At 44.2% G+C, this 17,547-nt stretch overlaps 2 protein-coding genes across 2 annotated transcripts in view; both read left to right on the top strand.

Annotated features, from left to right (window-relative positions):
* The window catches only part of HSF5 (heat shock transcription factor 5), a 34,538-nt gene extending 29,375 nt beyond the window's left edge, over positions 1-5,163 (top strand). Inside the window, 1 exon segment of the mRNA XM_029081596.2 lies at positions 2,904-5,163. Coding sequence (XP_028937429.1) covers positions 2,904-2,974 — 71 coding nt within the window. The 3' untranslated portion in view covers positions 2,975-5,163.
* A 2,306-nt stretch (positions 5,164-7,469) lies between these two features.
* RNF43 (ring finger protein 43) overlaps positions 7,470-17,547 on the top strand; it is a 73,411-nt gene continuing 63,333 nt past the window's right edge. The window contains exons 1-2 of the mRNA XM_029082697.2: positions 7,470-8,114; positions 8,939-9,735. Coding sequence (XP_028938530.1) covers positions 9,484-9,735 — 252 coding nt within the window. The 5' untranslated portion in view covers positions 7,470-8,114; positions 8,939-9,483. The remainder of the gene's footprint in view (positions 8,115-8,938; positions 9,736-17,547) is intronic.

Below are 17,547 nucleotides of genomic sequence, written 5' to 3'. Positions count from 1 at the left end.
CAGAGGGTGTAAAGGGAGAAGAGGAGCTCAGTCTGGGAAGGCCTCTTGGAGGAGGTGAGTTTTAAGTAGGGTTTTGAAGAGGGAAAGAGAATCAGTTTGGCGGAGGTGAGGAGGGAGGGCGTTCCAGGACCGCGGGAGGACCTGGCCCAGGGGTCGACGGCGGGGTAGGCGAGACCGAGGGACGTGAGGAGGTGGGCGGCAGAGGAGCGGAGTGTGCGGGGTGGGCGGTAGAAAGAGAGAAGGGAGGAGAGGTAGGAAGGGGCAAGGTGATGGAGAGCCTTGAAGCCTAGAGTGAGGAGTTTTTGTTTGGAGCGGAGGTTGATAGGCAACCACTGGAGTTGTTTAAGAAGGTCTGTTGCTCCCAGACTCAGACCCATCTTCTTTCAGGAGCTCTGCTTTTGCCCTCATGCCTTTGTTAAGCATTCCTTCTTATCTCCTACCTCCAGAGCCAGGTCCCAGAAGGACTTATTTATATTGCTGAATGTCTTCCATGGAAGAGGGTGGGCCTATTGATCACTTTTTTTTTTTTTTGATGGTGTTTGTTAAGCACTTACTATGTGCCAGGCAATGTATTAGGCACTGGGGTCGATACAGATAATCAGGTTGGACACACCTGTCCCACACAGGGCTCTCAGTCTTAATGCCCATTTTGCAGAGAAGTGAAGTGACTTGTCCAAGGTCACAAAGACATGCGGCGGAGCCGGGATTAGAACCCAGGTCCTCTGGCTCCCAGGCCCGTGTTCCTTCTATTAGGCCTCACAGTTCTTCTGTTTCTTCAGTATGTGGCATCACAATATCGCTAATCCTAGCGAAAGGAAGAGACAGAGATAGAGGATGGCCATCAATTCTCATCCCAACATGAGGAAGAGTAAATAATAATAATAATGATGGTATTTGTTAAGCGCTTACTGTGTGCCAAGCACTGTTCTAACAACTGGGGTAGATAGAAGATTTTCAGGTTGCCCTTCATGGGATGCTCAGTCTTAATCCCCATTTAATAGATGAGGTAACTGAGGCACCGAGAAGTTAAGTAACTTGCCCAAAGTCACATAGCTGATAAGTGGCAGAGCTGGGATTAGAATAATAATAATTATGGTATTTGTTAAGCACTTACTATGTGCCAAGCTCTGTTCTAAGTGCTGGGGTAGATACAAGGTAATCAGGTTGTCCCTTGTGGGCTCACACTTTTAATCCCCATTTTGCAGATGAGGTAACTGAGGCACGGAGAAGTTAAGTGACTTGCCCAAGGTCACACAGCGGACAAGTGGCGGAGCCGGGATTAGAACCCACAACCTCTGACTCCCAAGCCCGTGTTCTTTCCACTAAGCCACGCTGCTTCTCCAGAGTTTTTTATAAAGTATAAAGTTTTTTATCTTTGCATTTTAGACTTTGTAGCTCTCCAATCTTTCCTCCCAAAGCCCTTTCTGCTTCCCAGGAGTACGGTGAGGATTAGCTAGATATGCCAACAGGGCACTCTGAGCTTCTCGAAGAAGCGTATTCTATAAATGCGAAATGCCATGGTTACCACAACTACTATTTATCAGTTTTATTTTAAGACTGTCATTCCCCCGCTGCAGGTGCTGTATTATTCTTTATCATCCACATAGGCTGCAGCTGACAGGATGAATGAGCGCAGGTTTAATTTTGCCAAATTTCACCACAGATATCGTGATGATCCAGACGACACCCTACATTTCTGGCAAAGATGGAAACAGAATTCCTCTTTAAGCAAAATCAGTGCCTTTTCTGTCGACTAATGTGCTTTCTGAGAGAACATACTCATCCTAGAACAGTCTGGATCCACAATGTCAGAAAGTCCCTACATTTCAGTCTCAAATGAACTAAAGTGGTCCTGCAATTGCTCCATTCCTTTTGTCGACCCCAAGGGTTGTTAAGAGAGACTGTAAGCTCATTGTGGGCAGAGAACGTGTATACCAAAGCGCTCTCACAAGCACTTATTACAGTGCTCTGCACACAGGAATCACTCCATAAATGCCATTGACTGACTGACTGAAACTCAGAAGGCACTACTAAAAATGAGTCACCACCCAAATTGTTCCTTTGACTTCTGGTAAGACCAACTCTAGAAGGCTGTTTGGGGGCTCATGGTGGAGCTGATGCCCATGACTGCCAATCTCTGCTCAGTTTCTGCCCATACTTCTCAGGAGGAGCTTCCCCTACAACATTCCAGCTTTGATGCCATCGCTCATGATTGCCCTTATGAGGCTACAGACCAGTTCCTGGTCTGAGAAGATCCCGCTGCCACCTTTTCACAACGTTTCCGCCAGGTCCCGCAGCCTGTTTGTTTCCTGGCACCTCCTATGCTGGCCAGGTGGCAACTAGGCTTTGATTTTGCCTTGCTCCTTGCCCCATTCTCCCTTTCTACTACCTCTACAAAAAAAAATCCAGATTCTCTCTTCTGAGGTATTTTCACGCTCCCACCCCCACCCCGGACTTAGACACACCCCTCCTCTCCCTACTATGTCAAAGAAATGAATTTTGCTTGTGTGGGCACCTACTCATTTTGACCCTGTTATTGATTTATTTTACCCCTTCTTACTTATAAGAAGGCAACTGAGGTGAAAAAGCTGTGGCCACCCAAGGCTGAGGAGCCCCCAGGCCCTTCAAATTCAGAGGCTCACCCCTGAGATGGGCCATCGGATGTGGCGATACTACTTTTGACAGCCAGTATTGGTAATGGAATGAAGTTAATAGAGAGTAACGGATTTTTTTTTAACTCGGCAGCCCTCTGATAGAAAAACAAAGGTCTAAAACCCAAGTTTCTTGGCCAGTCTCCTCAGGAAAAAATGGGCTTCAGTCCTGAGGGTTGGAGTCTGACAAGCGTTTGCTCAGAGCCTCCTGAAGAGCAAAGAGTGAGTAAAATCCTGCTCTTTTCTTTCTAGATCTCCATCTGCTTGTGGACGTGGCCTGCAACCAAGAGCACTTTCCAGAGGAGGAGGAATTAAAAGAGTGAGGAACGGATGATGCTGTGTGCGTACTAGCTGCCAGTCAGTTTTCTGGAGTCAGGCTGGTCGCACCTGGCACTCAGTTGGGTTATTCAGTTATGTTAAAAAAAAAGTTTCTGTTTTTGTTGTTGTTCAATGTAAGTTTTATGGAGAATTGGTCAGTTTGATATTGGCTACACCTGTTTGCTTTAAATTCTTTTGTTTGACCAGCTACGGTAGCCTAGAGCCGCCAAGTCGTTAAGCTGCCCAGATCCCTTAGAAATGGGAAAACCTGGCTCTCTGTAAACAGGCAGATTGTAAAATCTGCTACAAAATCTGGGTACTGGGGAACAATTTAGTTTTTGGTGTCCTTCCCTTCTTCCTGTCCCAGTTGACTCTAAATTGTAGTCAGCACAACCCCAGCTGTGGGGAGTTCAGTGTCGCCCTTTAAAGAGGATCTGTGCGAGTAACAAAGGCATGGAGGGTCATAAGATTTCAAGGCCAGAATGGGTCAGGGACTCGGGAGGAAGAGCATATTTTCTAAGCGATTGACCAGCAAGCGCTCTTACTTCCGAACCCAGCATTCTGTGTCAAGAAGTCTGGCCCGATCCATCCATCACACTTCCTAGCTGCCGGTTCTTTTACATTGGTGGTTGTGTGCTTCCATTTTCACATTTTGCTTTGATTTTAGTAATTCAGTATCGTCAGTGATAAGAAAAATGGTTTCCTCAGCGAACTACTTAGTTGAAGTCCTTTCCAAGGAAAGGTAACTTGTTTAATGTTTTTACTGTATCTATGAATGTTGATAGATTTAAGTTTTAGAAACTGTTTGTACTAATGTTGAAAGGTAGAAGGATGAAAGGTTGTAGGTATAATATTTGTCTTCAAACGGAAGACTGTACAATGCTCGAGTAGAATGGCAGTAAGAGATATAACTTAAAAATAATTTGTGACTGCTTATTCAGATTTTTATGTATAGAAAGAGTAAAAAAATCACCTCTAATGAATACTCAGAACTTTGAGTAAATGAAGAATCATATTAGCAGTAATTCATAAGATCGCTATGTCCTACCCTTTCTATAGTTTACATCTGGTTTTAGTTTTTTTCTGAGAAAAGTCTGGGAGTTAGGATGACAGAGATAAGAACTTCATAGGAAATTCCCTCCCAGGTTCCAAGTTGGAATAGTTGGAATATGGGGCTCATCTTGAGGTTCAGCACGGGGTCTTGACAAATCCTTTGTCATTTTAAAAATGATTATTTATTTTAATTTTTTTGTCCTCATCCATTGACTCTAAGAAGTTGTCAGATTCCAGATCTCTTTGAAAAAGGATAATCTTGCCTCCTCAGATTCTGCCTTAGAAACTCAATAAAAAAATCTCAGAAACACTTGACTATTGTGATTCAAAAGAGAAGGCACTAAATGACACAATGGGAATCTTCTGCCTGGGGAGTGTGTGGTGTGAATTCCTTTCCAAGATCCCATTATATTTGCTCTAGTCTGGGATGGAGTAGAGCTATTCCAGTGTCAGAACTTTCAGGAGAGTGGTGAGTTTTGTGTGACTGTGCAGTAAACTCTGCCAGTTCAAGATGTGAAACCAGGTTTTGCAGGGTGACCTTGCCTGATCTGTGATTGACGTCCAAGGTATCACTAGGATGGGGAGTTGCCTCTTTGAGCAAGTACCAAAGGAGGAATGAAGTGCCAAGATTTTGTGTTAGGTAGGCTATGTGAAGACACTGTTGGCAAATAAAGGGACTTTCTTTTCTGACACCATTTGGGAAGGTGACATTCAGTAAAGGTGGTATGCCCTTCCATAATCTGCTTTTTTTTTTTCCTTAAAGTCCCATTGACCTTGAAAAAGGCCATGTCTTTTTAGAACATGAGCCAAGCAGGAGCCTTGGCAGGGATTTCGGTTTGGTGGTTTTAAGGCCTAATTAAGGAAATGCTATTATCAGCTTTCCCAGATATTTTATATATGAATAGCATAAAGGCTAAGGAGCTGGATCTCCTGCCATATCCACATTCCACTGTACTTAGCAGCTAAAACTCTCTTTTATCAACCCAGGCCACAAGGCAACATGATAAAAACCCTCTCTTGCCTGAATTAGCCAGTACTGCACTACCTATGCTAACAGCATTTGACCAGCACCCAATCTTTCAGCCCCTCAAGCATTGATGTATTTCAGTCGATCAAAAATAAAGTGAGTGTTCCAACTAGATACTTGGTCATGCTGTCTTATTGTCGTGTGCCCTTGGCGCTCATTTGTTGGTATCGTTGGAAAATTAGAAGACTGTGTGCACAGAAGTGATTCTGATAAAGGGAAATGCATGTTGATTTTGAAAGTGCTTAGTTTCAATAAATCTGGTCGACAGCCTCTTAACTGTACCGGAACAGATTTGAAGTCCTTATCACTAATTTGGATTTACCATAGTGCCTTTATCAATTTCCAGTTGACTTCCTGCAGGGTATCTCTTACCTGCCCCTGCAGACTGCTATAAGGCTTTAGCTGGCGACATCAATCCACCTTACAGCGGTGACTAATTGGAGCAGCCACAGCTAACTGGAGCATACAAGAGCATTTTAGAATACTGATGAATCGACCTCTTCAACCCTCCGGTTTGGGGTATTTTTCTCTGTGCCCCGCTTGACAGTGACATTTTAGAATAACTGGGATCCTCTGGTTAAGAGTCTTGAGGCTTGGAGATTGTTTGAAGGGTTTTCTCAGGGGAGGACCATCATATGTGATTAATTTTTTTCTTGGCCCACCCAAGTGTGTATCTTAGCTTTCATCATGGAATGAGATACCTCCCTATTTTTTTCGGCCCTTCTACTTTTGGGGGGTTAGAAGTTGGAGTGGGTAGACTCTGTATGAGCCTGACTATTGGTTAGACTGTATTTTGCCCCGGTTGTATCTAGTGATAGGGGTCAGATATGCTTATTAACACTCTGGATGAATTATAGCCATACACATCATGTTGAATGTGACATTAAAAAAAAACCCAAACCCTAACCAGTTAAAATCCCCTCCTAAAAGATGGGATGCTGCGTGTCATTTAGGAAAAGACCAATTCAGTTGTTCACTGGGTCCTCAAGGTTGATGGTAGAGTACACTAGAGAGCCCAGAGGAAAAAAGTCAAGGGCCCTTTACCTAAAATGTCTCATTAAAAGCCTGTCGGTCATTCTCTGTAGAGATCCAGAGAAACAGTTGTCCAAGCAGGCTTATCGATCATACTTTTGAAAAAGAAACTGTGAAACTTTAAAGATGAAATGGCAGGGTCTGGCTCCCAACCAAACCTAGTAGAAAGGAGTACGGGCCTGGGGGTCAGAGGGCCTGGGTTTTAATCCTGGCTCTGCCACTTGTTCATTGTGTGACCTGGGTCAAGTGACTTTACTTCTCGGTATCGTCAACTGAAAATGGGGATTCAATACTTGTTCTCCCTCTAGCTTAGACTGAGAGCCCCATGTGGGGACAGGGACTGTGTCTGACCTGATCTACTTGTTTTCTATCCCAGCACTTGGTGCAGTACCTGGCAAATACTAAGCACCTGACAAATGTCGTCAAAGATGGGCTCTCTAGCAAACTGGAAAAATAGAGAACCTACTCCCCAAAGTCAAATTCAGCAGCTCTAGTCAGAGGTGTAGTAGTGTTCCAATTATTGATGATGACCATGCTGGTGGCTAGACCAAAGTTCAGAAGTGAGGAAACTCTTCTAGCTAAAAGCAAGGTGATAGCAGCACTGGATGTTTCAGTTCTGTCATCCGCACTCTTCTCACTATCCCTTAGGCCAGGTTCATCACATCAGAAGTCACAGATTTCTGCTTGCAACCTTTCATCGAGGTCAGGCGTCTGACCTGGAGTATTAGTCACCTTCCAGGGATATCGGAGGAGAATAACAGTGGAATTCCAGACCGCTGACATCAACCTGACCTGAAAGCTCCAGTAGGAGCTCCAAAATCGAAATAACTAAAAGTTGAAGAAAAAGCCGTGCATGGAACAGGCAGAGCCCTTCCCAGGGCTGGAAACCTAAGGCTAGGACAAATCCATAAACCCTACCTTGGGGAGTCACTTTACTTGTGGCTTTGTGCCATTCGGAGATGTGAAAACACGGAAAGCCTTGAAAATCTATGTTGGCTCCTGTTGATAAACCCCATGTCCCATTCTTTTATCTTCGGCCTTTGCTTTTTTATTTTCCCCGCATTTCCTCATACCACCGGCTTGGCCCTATTTGGTTCCGATTTTGCTTGGGTATCAGTTTGAGTGACCCTGCTTTACTTGTAGAAGCTTCCTTAATCAGATCTATGCCGAGTGGTGACCTTTGCAAAATGCAATTTGGCTGTGGCTCAACAGAGGGAGTAGAGGAGCTGCAGAAGCTAGTGAATGAGTGTGGGTGTGTACGTGTTTCTCTCTCCGTGTGTATGTGTTTCTCTGTGTGTATTTCTCTGTGTGTGTGTGTGTGTGTTGGGGAAGGAGGAGGCCGTTCGTAGCGCTCCACCCTCACTTTGTGTCAGCAGGTAGAGAGAGTGGCAGAGAGTCCCAGGGGAGGGAGGCAGAGAGCAAGGACACAAAACTACAAACCACAGGCTTCCTTCTCCCGGGAGTCGATCCCGAATTGCCTTTCTGGAAGGGAAGCGCTCCTACAAGCCCTACCGACCCTTCCAAGTCTATGTTTCAGAGTCACCAGGATCACATCTCCCTGGGATTTCTTATGCTTGGAAAAGTGACATCAATCTGCCTGGCTTGAGTTGTGGCCGATGAGTTTACTGCTCTGCCATTTTTTTTTCATCTCCTAAAATTCGTTCATTTTTCCGGGCTCTTTGGGGAGAAGAGGCTTTTTGTCTGGAAAGGAGTACGCAGAACTGGTTTTGGATTCTCCGTAAACTCTTAGACGTCTTTGAAACACTAACTTTCAAGCCTATCCGGCCCGGCAGCTTTGAGATTGGAGTAAATTTCTTCCTTTGATCTACTTGGATTATTTTTTCAGGCTGTGGAATTTCACTCGCATCTACCTGCCTAGCGCAGGGCTCTGGGGTTTTGTTACAGAGTCACAAGGTGGAAGATTGAGCTGCACTCTCGGTTGAGCTGTTGAAACTTTTTAGAACAGGATCTGTACAAACACATTTGCATCTTTTTCACCCCCTGTGGATTCCTCTGGGCTCCTTGCACAACAGGTTTGCAGAATTCTCTTAAATGTTCCTATTTTCTCCTTGGCAAAAGGGATTTACCTAACAGTTTCAGTTTGATTGCTGGCATTCTCTCAGAAGACTTTATGGGATTTTTAACTTGATATTTCGAAAAAGTGGGCTGGGTGGGATAGGTATATTTTTGTTTCCTGGGGGGGAGGGATAGTTTTTACATCATATTTTCGTGTGCATGAAAGCCATAAGGTGTGCACAAGAGAAGTACTAAAATTAACACCGCTCTGCTCATTTGTGCCTTTCCTGGGTGCTCTGTGCCTAACCTTCCCCCTGCTCTCCCCCCCCCACCCCGCCCCCAAGGAATTTGAAAACGTGTTGGGAAGTCTTTTGTTTCTCTGATGAATTTAGGGAATTATACATCACCAGACCTGCATTTGAAAACAGAGCCCCAAAACGCCCTGTGCGGAATACAGTGTCAGGACTTCCAGAGTCAAAGATTGTGACCCCAAGAGAGAGTAAGGGGAATTGGGTTAGAAATATGAATGTGATTCCGGGGAGAATGAAGTAAATGCCCTTGCAACTGTTGAAGAAGGGTAAGGGGGCGGTCTTTCAGTATTAGCCCCTAAAATGGGAGAACATTTAAAGTGATATCTAGTTACCTGATGGATTTTTGGGTGGAGTGAAAAATAATTTCTTGAGAAGATGGCAGAGGCCCGCCAGAAGCACGTAAGTTCAGTGGGATTCTAACTGCCGACTGTCAAGAAATAGAAGGTAGAAAGTCTCCCTTAAGTAACCACTGCCATCGTATTAGGGATCTCTCAAGATCCGAACTGAAGATTTTTTTTTTCTCTCTTGAGTTATCCTGGAAGACTTGTGACTTGGGAAAGCGCTCCATTTCCTGGCCTGGATCCTTCCACCCTCACCTTGGTTTATGGCCTCAGTGGCTTTTGCTTTTTCTTTTTTTGTTTATGAAATTCGGCTAAGGTGACCCCAGAAAACTCTGGCCCCACGTTGAGCTCCAAAAGCAAGCCATACCGTTGTAATGAGAGACTCAAATGGGATATCCATCCACCACGCGAGGTTGGAAAGGTCCCGGCGGCGCCCTGAAGTCTTCACTTATTAGCGAGAACGAAGATGGGAGAAACTGTGGCACCTGAAGCAGAGGTAGGCTGAGGGCGCCCCCGCTCTCCGGCCCGCATCGGGAATGTCACCCGGTCGTGGGAATCTAAAGCAAGTAAGGGCCTGAACTATTTGGGATCCTGCTGAAATCGAAGCCGAAGCCGTCACTTCCTCCGGTGGCGGCCCGGACGTTTGCTGGGAACCCGTGTCTGTTATCCGGAGAAGACCGGGACATGTTCCGGAGCGGTATGTGCGGCCCAAGCGCGTTGCTGCAGCTGGTAGCATGAGTGGTGGCCACCAGCTGCAGCTGGCTGCCCTCTGGCCCTGGCTGCTCATGGCTACGATGCAGGCAGGACTTGGACACACGGGGCTGGTCCTGGCAGCGGCCGTGGAGTCTGAGCGGTCAGCAGCGCAGAAGGCTATCATCAGGGTGATCCCCTTAAAAGTGGACCCGACGGGGAAATTGAACCTCACTTTGGAAGGGGTTTTCGCAGGCGTTGCTGAGATTACTCCAGCCGAAGGAAAACTAATGCAGGTAAGAAGAACCTTTATGGCTCCCGTCTGCCATCTGTTTGGGATCTGCTTCTCCACTGACTTGCCAGTTCCTAGCTCCATGCTGCTCCTTCTCCCTCGAGGTCATCTACCTGTTTGTATCTCTGAAGGACACGCTCATTTTGCACCAAAGTCAGAGTATGTGATTTTTAAACTCCTCCTCTGCTTGCCTTAAGAAACAGTGTCTTCTGGGACCTTGTTTGGTTTAGATGTGCTTTAAGATTTTTTTTTTCGGCATTGCCTACAGTCTGGACAGTCTCTCTAAAATAGTCACATTTTATAGGGGAAACTTGAGACTGTACTGCACTGACCCCAAGGTAGCTTTCTGCACCTCGCTTGAAATGCCAACGGACTCTAAGAAGCAGACCGGTTAGAGGGTCCTTCTGACATTCTCTACCCCTGCCCCTGTGGTCAATCACCCCCCAACTGAAATTCTTTGGGGACTCAACATGTTGTCTCCCCCTCAGAAATATCTGGGGTCTCAACAAGTGTTCCCCGCCCAGCAACCAAAATTATCTGGGGCCTCAACTTCCGTTCCTATTACTGCTGTCTCTTCTGAATTCCAAGCAAGTTTGAATTCTATGGCCCAGTTAGGTTGTAGACTGTTGCTAGTTGGGCCTGCTTTAGTTTCACCCATGGGAAGGAAGATAGGCAGCCAAGGTAAACCCATGCAATACCCCATCTTATCGACCGCTCTCTGATCTAGCACTTTCTTTGGGGACTGGAGTGGGAATAAGAACATGACAGTGCTTCTCTCTGATTCTCAAATGAGAGATGAGTAGGAAATTGCTAAGAAACTGGGGAATGGCTGCCTAAGAGCTGAAGGGAAGTTGTAACTTTCAAAGAAGGAATGGGAGAGAAAGCTAGATCAGGAACACGATTAAAAAGTGGCACCTTGGCAATAAATTCCAAAATGGTTCTGTATCAAAAAATTGAAAAACTTGCCACCTGCTTCCTTTCCTTCATAGACTTGATCAGTATGAACATTTATTTATTTTATTCAGTACATTAACTTTGGAAGCTCTCCATACTTTGGCACACCGATAAGTTCTTGACCCAAAGTTTATCTCTAGCATTTTCTGTTTTTTTCTTTTGCCAACATTGTTCTCTACTCTGAAACTGCTGCATCTAAAGATCACTAGAGGTACCAATTTTCATAAACCCAGTAGCTTCTCTCCTTGTAGAGATTGAGCCAAGAGGAAAGCACCTTTTTAATATGGCTTGTGGTCTCTTGAACTGTGACTGTATATTGCTTATTGACCTATCCAGTCTGTAAAATTAAACCCCTTAAGGCATCTTTGGGGCACAGGTATGTAAGCAACAATTACTTTCAAATGTTAGCTCATTGGTCACCATCCTTTTCCGTTTGTCTAAGCTTTTGGCCTTAGCTTAGTTTTTGAGAGAGTGATTATACAAGACTCAGAATAAGAACTGAGTGAGTCTATGATAAATCCTTAAAAATGGTGGAGGGAGATGAAGGAAAGCAACTGGCCACCAGGATAGCTGGGCCGGCTAGAATGGAGAAGAAAAATGAGGGATAAGGAGTCAGACACAATATGAGAAGGAAACAGACAAGGAGAAATGAATTATTAGATGCTTTGCTATATGAGAGACCAACATGGCCCTCTCTGCTTATCATCAAACTCTGCACAGTTTTGTGACCAATCAATCATATTTATTAAGCATTTACGGTGTGCAGAGTACTCTTCTGAGCACTTGGGAGAGTACGCTATAACGGAGTTGGTAGATACATTCCCTGGCCACAGCAAGCTTACAGTCTCGAGGGGGAGATAGACACTAATATAAACAGCGTGGCTCAGTGGAAGGAGCGCAGGCTTGAGAGTCAGAGGTCATGGGTTCGAATCCTAGCTCAGCCACTTGTCAGCTGTGTGACTGTCACTTCACTTCTCTGGGCCTCACTTCCCTCATCTGTAAAATGGGGATTAAGACTGTGAGCCCCACGTGGGACAACCTGATGACCCTGTATCTCTCCCAGCGCTTAGAACAGTGTTCTGCACATAGTAAGCGCTTAACAAATACCAACATTATTATTATTAAATAAACTACCGACATGAGTATGAGCAGGTCTCAGGGAGGGGTGAATAAAGGTGCAAATTCTAGTGCAGGGGTGATTCAGAGGGAGTGAGAGAAGAGGAAATGAAGTCTTGTGATGAGAGATTCTTGTCCTTGATCTCGGGTAGTGCTTACCTAGTGGATAGAGCATTGGACTGGGAGTCAGAAGGACCTGGTTTCTAATCCTGATGCGTGTCTCCTCTGTGACCTAAGGCAAGTCACTTAACTGCCTCAGTTACCTCATCTGTAAAGTGGGGATTATGGCTGCCAACCCCATGTGGACAGGGATTGTGTCCAACCTCATTAGTTTGTATTTACCCCAGCACTTAGACCAGTTCTTGACACATAGTAAGCACTTAAATACTATTATTATTATTATTATTACTTACCTACACCCCAAAGCACCAGGTTTGATCTCTATTTTGATTTTCTCGCAGGGAAGTTTTACTGCAGAGGCTCATCTTTGAATGTCTGAACCCCTTGGGAGCCTTACCAAAATTTTTGCCTTAATAATGTCCTGTGGCAACATGTTCAGTGGGCTAATTATATACTGCCTTAAAACTCTTTCCTTTTTTTCTGTTTAAATTTGTTGTCTTCTATTATCATAAAAATGCTTTCTTGTTTTGCTACAATGGAAAGGATAAATAGGCACCCAATTGGCATTCTTTGCACCATTATTTAATCAACTGTTACCGTGTACCTATCTTTAAATTATATATTATAAACAATTTATTTATTTGTATTTAGACTGCAAGCCCATTCTGGGCAGGGAACCTGTCTGTTAATTCTGTTGTATCATACTCTTCCAGGCACTCAGTACAGTGCTCTATACAAAGTAAACACTCAATAGATATGATTGATTGATAAATTGATCATACTCTCCTTTTTCACATTTCTGTAAATAGTCCTTGGTCCTGCTAATCTTGAAATAACTGGCTGGCTCCATTTGTACATTCGGTGAATTTAAATGGTAACATTTTGCTTAAAGAGCACTTTCATTTGTTTAGAGTGAATTTCATTTTTCATTTTGAGTAATTGGTTATGTTCAGTTCTTTACCTTTCCCCAACACACACACACACACACACACACACACACACACACACACACACTTCTTCTGGATCATTAATAGATTTATACCCCAGTCCTAATATTAACTTCTGAGACTTTTCAGTACTAACCTCATTCCTTACTGTGAATTGGTCATTCACTCGACTTCCTGACTCTCTAACTAGCTTTTAAATCCAGGGTGAGAATTCAGCTCTTACCCTGTGGTTACTAAATTTGCTTAATAGGCTCTTAGGAGAAACTTTATCAAGAGGCTTTTGAAAGTTGTAAGTAAATTATATCTTTGGTTAACTCTTTAAAGAATTCCAGCAGTTTAGGGGAACCGTGCTTTACCCTTACTGAAGCAATGCTGTTTGGACTTTATCAGATCAGAGTTTACTCAAGTTTACTCAGCAGCCGTTAGCCATGACTCCCATTTAACTCAAGTTTTGTTTATATTTCCCGGGGTTGTGTTTGCTGTTCACCATTCTTCATCTTTTTCAAGTCCACAGTGTCACCAATCTAAGGCTAGCTTGCTCAGTAGAATTGTTGACTTTGGAAGAACCAGCTAATTTGGAATTAATCTAGTTACCCTTCCCTACGAATTTACCATTATTCTTTTGAGATGGATTCACACACAAAATCATCCACTGTTATTTTCACTATGTGGGAGGGTCAGGGAACCTAAAATGTAAATTTGCAAGCTGACTGATCCTAAAATCCAATCAATGGCATTTATTGAGCACTTATGGTGTGCAGAGTACTGATATCCAGCTAGTGGTTCCTAAACCTGAACGCTACTCCGCTCATTGTAAGGGCTTAATACATACCGTTGATTGGTTGATTGATTGATTAATAAATGAAACCTGGCCAACAAATTCCCCAAAGTCTCTAGACCTTGGCGTTAGAAGGGCACTGGGAGAATTGGTTGGCTCTCTGGATAGTACAAACAACTCCCCCCCCCCCACATTCCCCCTTAGATTTTTTGAAAGATTTCAAGTATGCCTCCCTGCAAGACTTTCAGAAAATTAGGTTTCTACGTTTTCATCTGAGATTTGAGCAATCTGCAAAATTCCCAGCCCTCAGTTCATTAGTGTTTACACAAGTACATTTAGCATGGGCCAGTAAAATGCGTTGAATTTTGGAAGAGCCTGCCATTTGAAGTCAAAATTTACATGCAATATTTTAATTACACCCAAACAAAGAGAGGCCACCCTTTAACAGTGTGCCCTGAATCCACAGAATCATAAAACATGGCTATTAAATTGTCTCTCAATCATGCAAATGGCTTTGAGCTTCATCTGATGGTTATATAAAGGGCCCGAGGGCCAAGATTTGAAGGTTCCTTTCCAGATTCTTCCACTGATTTGTTCGGTGCTTAGGCTTCTGTTTGTCCGCAGTTCTCAGCAACCTGTAAACAACGATGATAATGCGGCCCCAGCTTTATGTGGGAGGGCGTTATCCCCCAAGATCCCCCAAAGATCCCCGAAGAAAGCCAAATAGAAATGCCAGTATGTTCCCCTCCGTTGTCAATCGTTTCCCAATTTATATTTCTCTCAGGCTCTCGGTCTAGACTTTAACAGATCCTGCCACAACCATCTCCATAAAATTGTGAATAATAATAATGTCGGTATTTGTTTAAGCGCTTACTCTGTGCCAAGTACTGTTCTAAGCGCTGGGGTAGATGCAAAGTAATCAGGTTGTCCCACGTGGGACTCAGTCTTCATCCCCATTTTGCAGATGAGCTAGCTGAGGCCCAGAGAAGCGAAGTGACTTGCCCAGGGTCACACAGCTGACAAGTGGCAGAGTCGGGATTAGAACCCACAATTTCTGACTCCCAAGCCAGTACTCTTTCTACTAAACCACGATGTTTCTCAATGTGACCGTCTTCCTCCATTTCTCCTGCTGAGCCCTGTACTGGCTGTCTTATTTCACGCCCCACCACCCGATTTTCTTTCTAGACATAAAATTTTGTTTCCCAAAGAATCTCCCTGTTAATCTCTGAATAGATCATCCCATCTTTTCTAGCCAATGCCCTCATTCCCCAGTGACTTCGAAACCTTGACTTTTTTCTTTCTGACCGTTAGAGACCCTTGATGTCTTGATTTTCGTCTGTAGTCTCCCTTATTCGTGGAAAAGCACACCTGTCAACTGGTTTTCTCCTACCTTACCCTCCAGCTTGATTCCTATTTTACCTTCCAGGCTCTCCCCCTCTCCAGTTCACACTCCTGTGGGTCCCGGGACGAGAGGACTGACTTTTCTTTAAAGGACCTGGGAGAAATGCTAGTTTACATGTGTTAATCGATCGCTCAATCAGTGGTATTTACTGAGCGCTTACCGTGTGCAGGATACTGTACTGAAATCCACTCCCAGTAAAACTATATTGAATATTAGACTATTAAAAGGGATCGAGGTATGTGTCCTTACGTTGAAAATGCATCTGAAAGCTATTAAAATGCATCTGAAATCCACTCTAAGGTGCACCTTCCTGTCTTTTAACAAGGAAGGGGGGTTACCTGCCTAATTGCAACCTAAGGCCGAAAGAGAAAACCTCACAGAACAAAGACTGGTCAGCCTTATGCAAAACCCGTTTAGGATTTTGACAACAAACCTTTCATTCGAAAGGGAGTCATTTCATTTGAAATGCAAGGACCTATCAGGTACCTAAGAAACTTACACCCTAATGGAAGAGCAGAAAAAAATATTTACAAGTAGTGAGAGCGGTAGGAAGAACAAAGATCAGATAGGGAATGGAATAAATTCATTCAATAGTATTTATTGAGCGGTTACTATGTGCAGAGCACTGTACTAAGCGCTTGGAACGTACAATTCGACAATAGAGAGAGACAATAAATAATGTCCTAATGTAAAATCAGAATAAATAAACGAACGTTCAACTAATGTATATACTATATATTATATATATTTCAGTTGACCAAGGTCACACAGCAGACATGAGGAGAAGGCGGATTAGAACCCAGGTCCCCGGCGTCCCAGGCTCATGCTCTTTCCACTCTGCTTTTCAGTAAAGATATAGAATAAAGATACTGTGTAAATAAAGATAGAGAAGTTAAGCTTTCCCAAGACCATGTGCACTGCCTTTTACATCAGTGACCTTAAAGTTACTTTTATTATCAATCGATCTTATTTATTGCGCACTTACCATGTGCAGAGCACTATACTAAGCACTTGGGAGATTATACTGTAAACAGAGTTGGTAAACATCTCCTGCCCACAGTGGGCTTAAAGTCTAGAGGTGGAGACAGACCTTAATACAAATAAATTATGGATATGTACATAAGTGCTGTGGGGCTGAGGGAAGGGTGAATTAAGGGTACAAATCCAAATAATAATAATTATGGTATTTGTTAAGCACTTACTATGTGCCAACTACTGTTCTAAGCGCTGGGGCAGGTTCGAGTTAATCAGATTGTTCATAGTTTCTGTCCCACATGGGGCTCATAGTTTAAATCCCCATTTTGCTGATGAGGTAACTGAGGTCCAGGAAAGTTAAGTGATTTGCCCACGGTCACATAACAGGCAGGTGGTGGAGACGGGATTAGAACCCACATCGTCTGACTTCCAAGCCCGAGCTCTTGCCACTAGGCCATGCTGCATCTAATGCAAGGGTAATGCAGAAGGGAGTGGGAGAAGAGGAAATGAGGGTTTAGTCGGGGAAGGCCTCTAGCAGGAGATATGCTTTTAATAAGGAAAAGTAACATAACTTAATGGATAGCTCATGGGCCAGGACCTGGATTCTAACCCCAGCTCTACCACTTATCTGCTGTGTGACCTTGGGCAAGTCACTTAACTTCTCTGTGCCTTAGTTACTTCATCTGTAAAATGGGGATTAAGACTGGAAGCCCCATGTGGGACATCCAAACTGTTACCACGTTAATACAATCGCTCATCCTGTCCAGCCTTGATGACTGCATCAACCTCCTTGCTGACCTCCCAGCCTCCTGCCTCTCCCCACTTCAAGAGGTATTTCCCTCCACTGCCTGGATCATTTTTCTACAAAAATGTTCAGGACATGTCACCCCACTCCTCAAAAAACTCCAGTGGTTGCCCCTCACATCAAAAAAAAATCCTCACCATTGGCTTTAAAGCACTCCACCACTTTGCCTCTCCTTCCTCACTTCATTGCTCTCCTACTACAACCCAGCACGCACACTTCACTCCTCTAATGCCAACCTTCTCACTGTGCCTCGCTCTCCCCTATCTCACTGCTGACCTCTCGCCCACGTCCTCCCTCAGTCCTGGAACACCCTTCCTCCTCAGAACTGATAGACAATTACTCTCCCTTGCCTTCAAAGCCTTATTGAAGGCACATCTCCTTTTCCCTGACTAAGCAGCCCCTGGCTTTCCTCTTCTCCCACCTCCTTCTCCATCACCCTGACCTGCTCCCTTTGTTTTTTCCCCCTCCCAGTCCCACAGCATTTAAGTACATAACTGTAATTTATTTATTTATATTAATGGCTGTCTCCCCCCGCAGACTGTAAGCTCACTGTGGTAGGGAATGTGTCTGTTTATTTTTGTATTATACTCTCCCTAGCACTGAGTACAGTGCTCAGCACACAGTAAACAGTAGATACAATTGAGATGAACCGTGTCCAATCTGATTAGTTTATATCTATCCCAGCACTTAGTATAGTGCCGGTCACATAGTAAGCGCTT

Source organism: Ornithorhynchus anatinus, chromosome 17 (genome assembly GCF_004115215.2).
Source record: "Ornithorhynchus anatinus isolate Pmale09 chromosome 17, mOrnAna1.pri.v4, whole genome shotgun sequence".
In the NCBI taxonomy this organism is placed as follows: domain Eukaryota; kingdom Metazoa; phylum Chordata; class Mammalia; order Monotremata; family Ornithorhynchidae; genus Ornithorhynchus; species Ornithorhynchus anatinus.
Note: the sequence above shows the minus strand (reverse complement) of the source record. Positions and strands in the feature narration are given on the sequence as shown.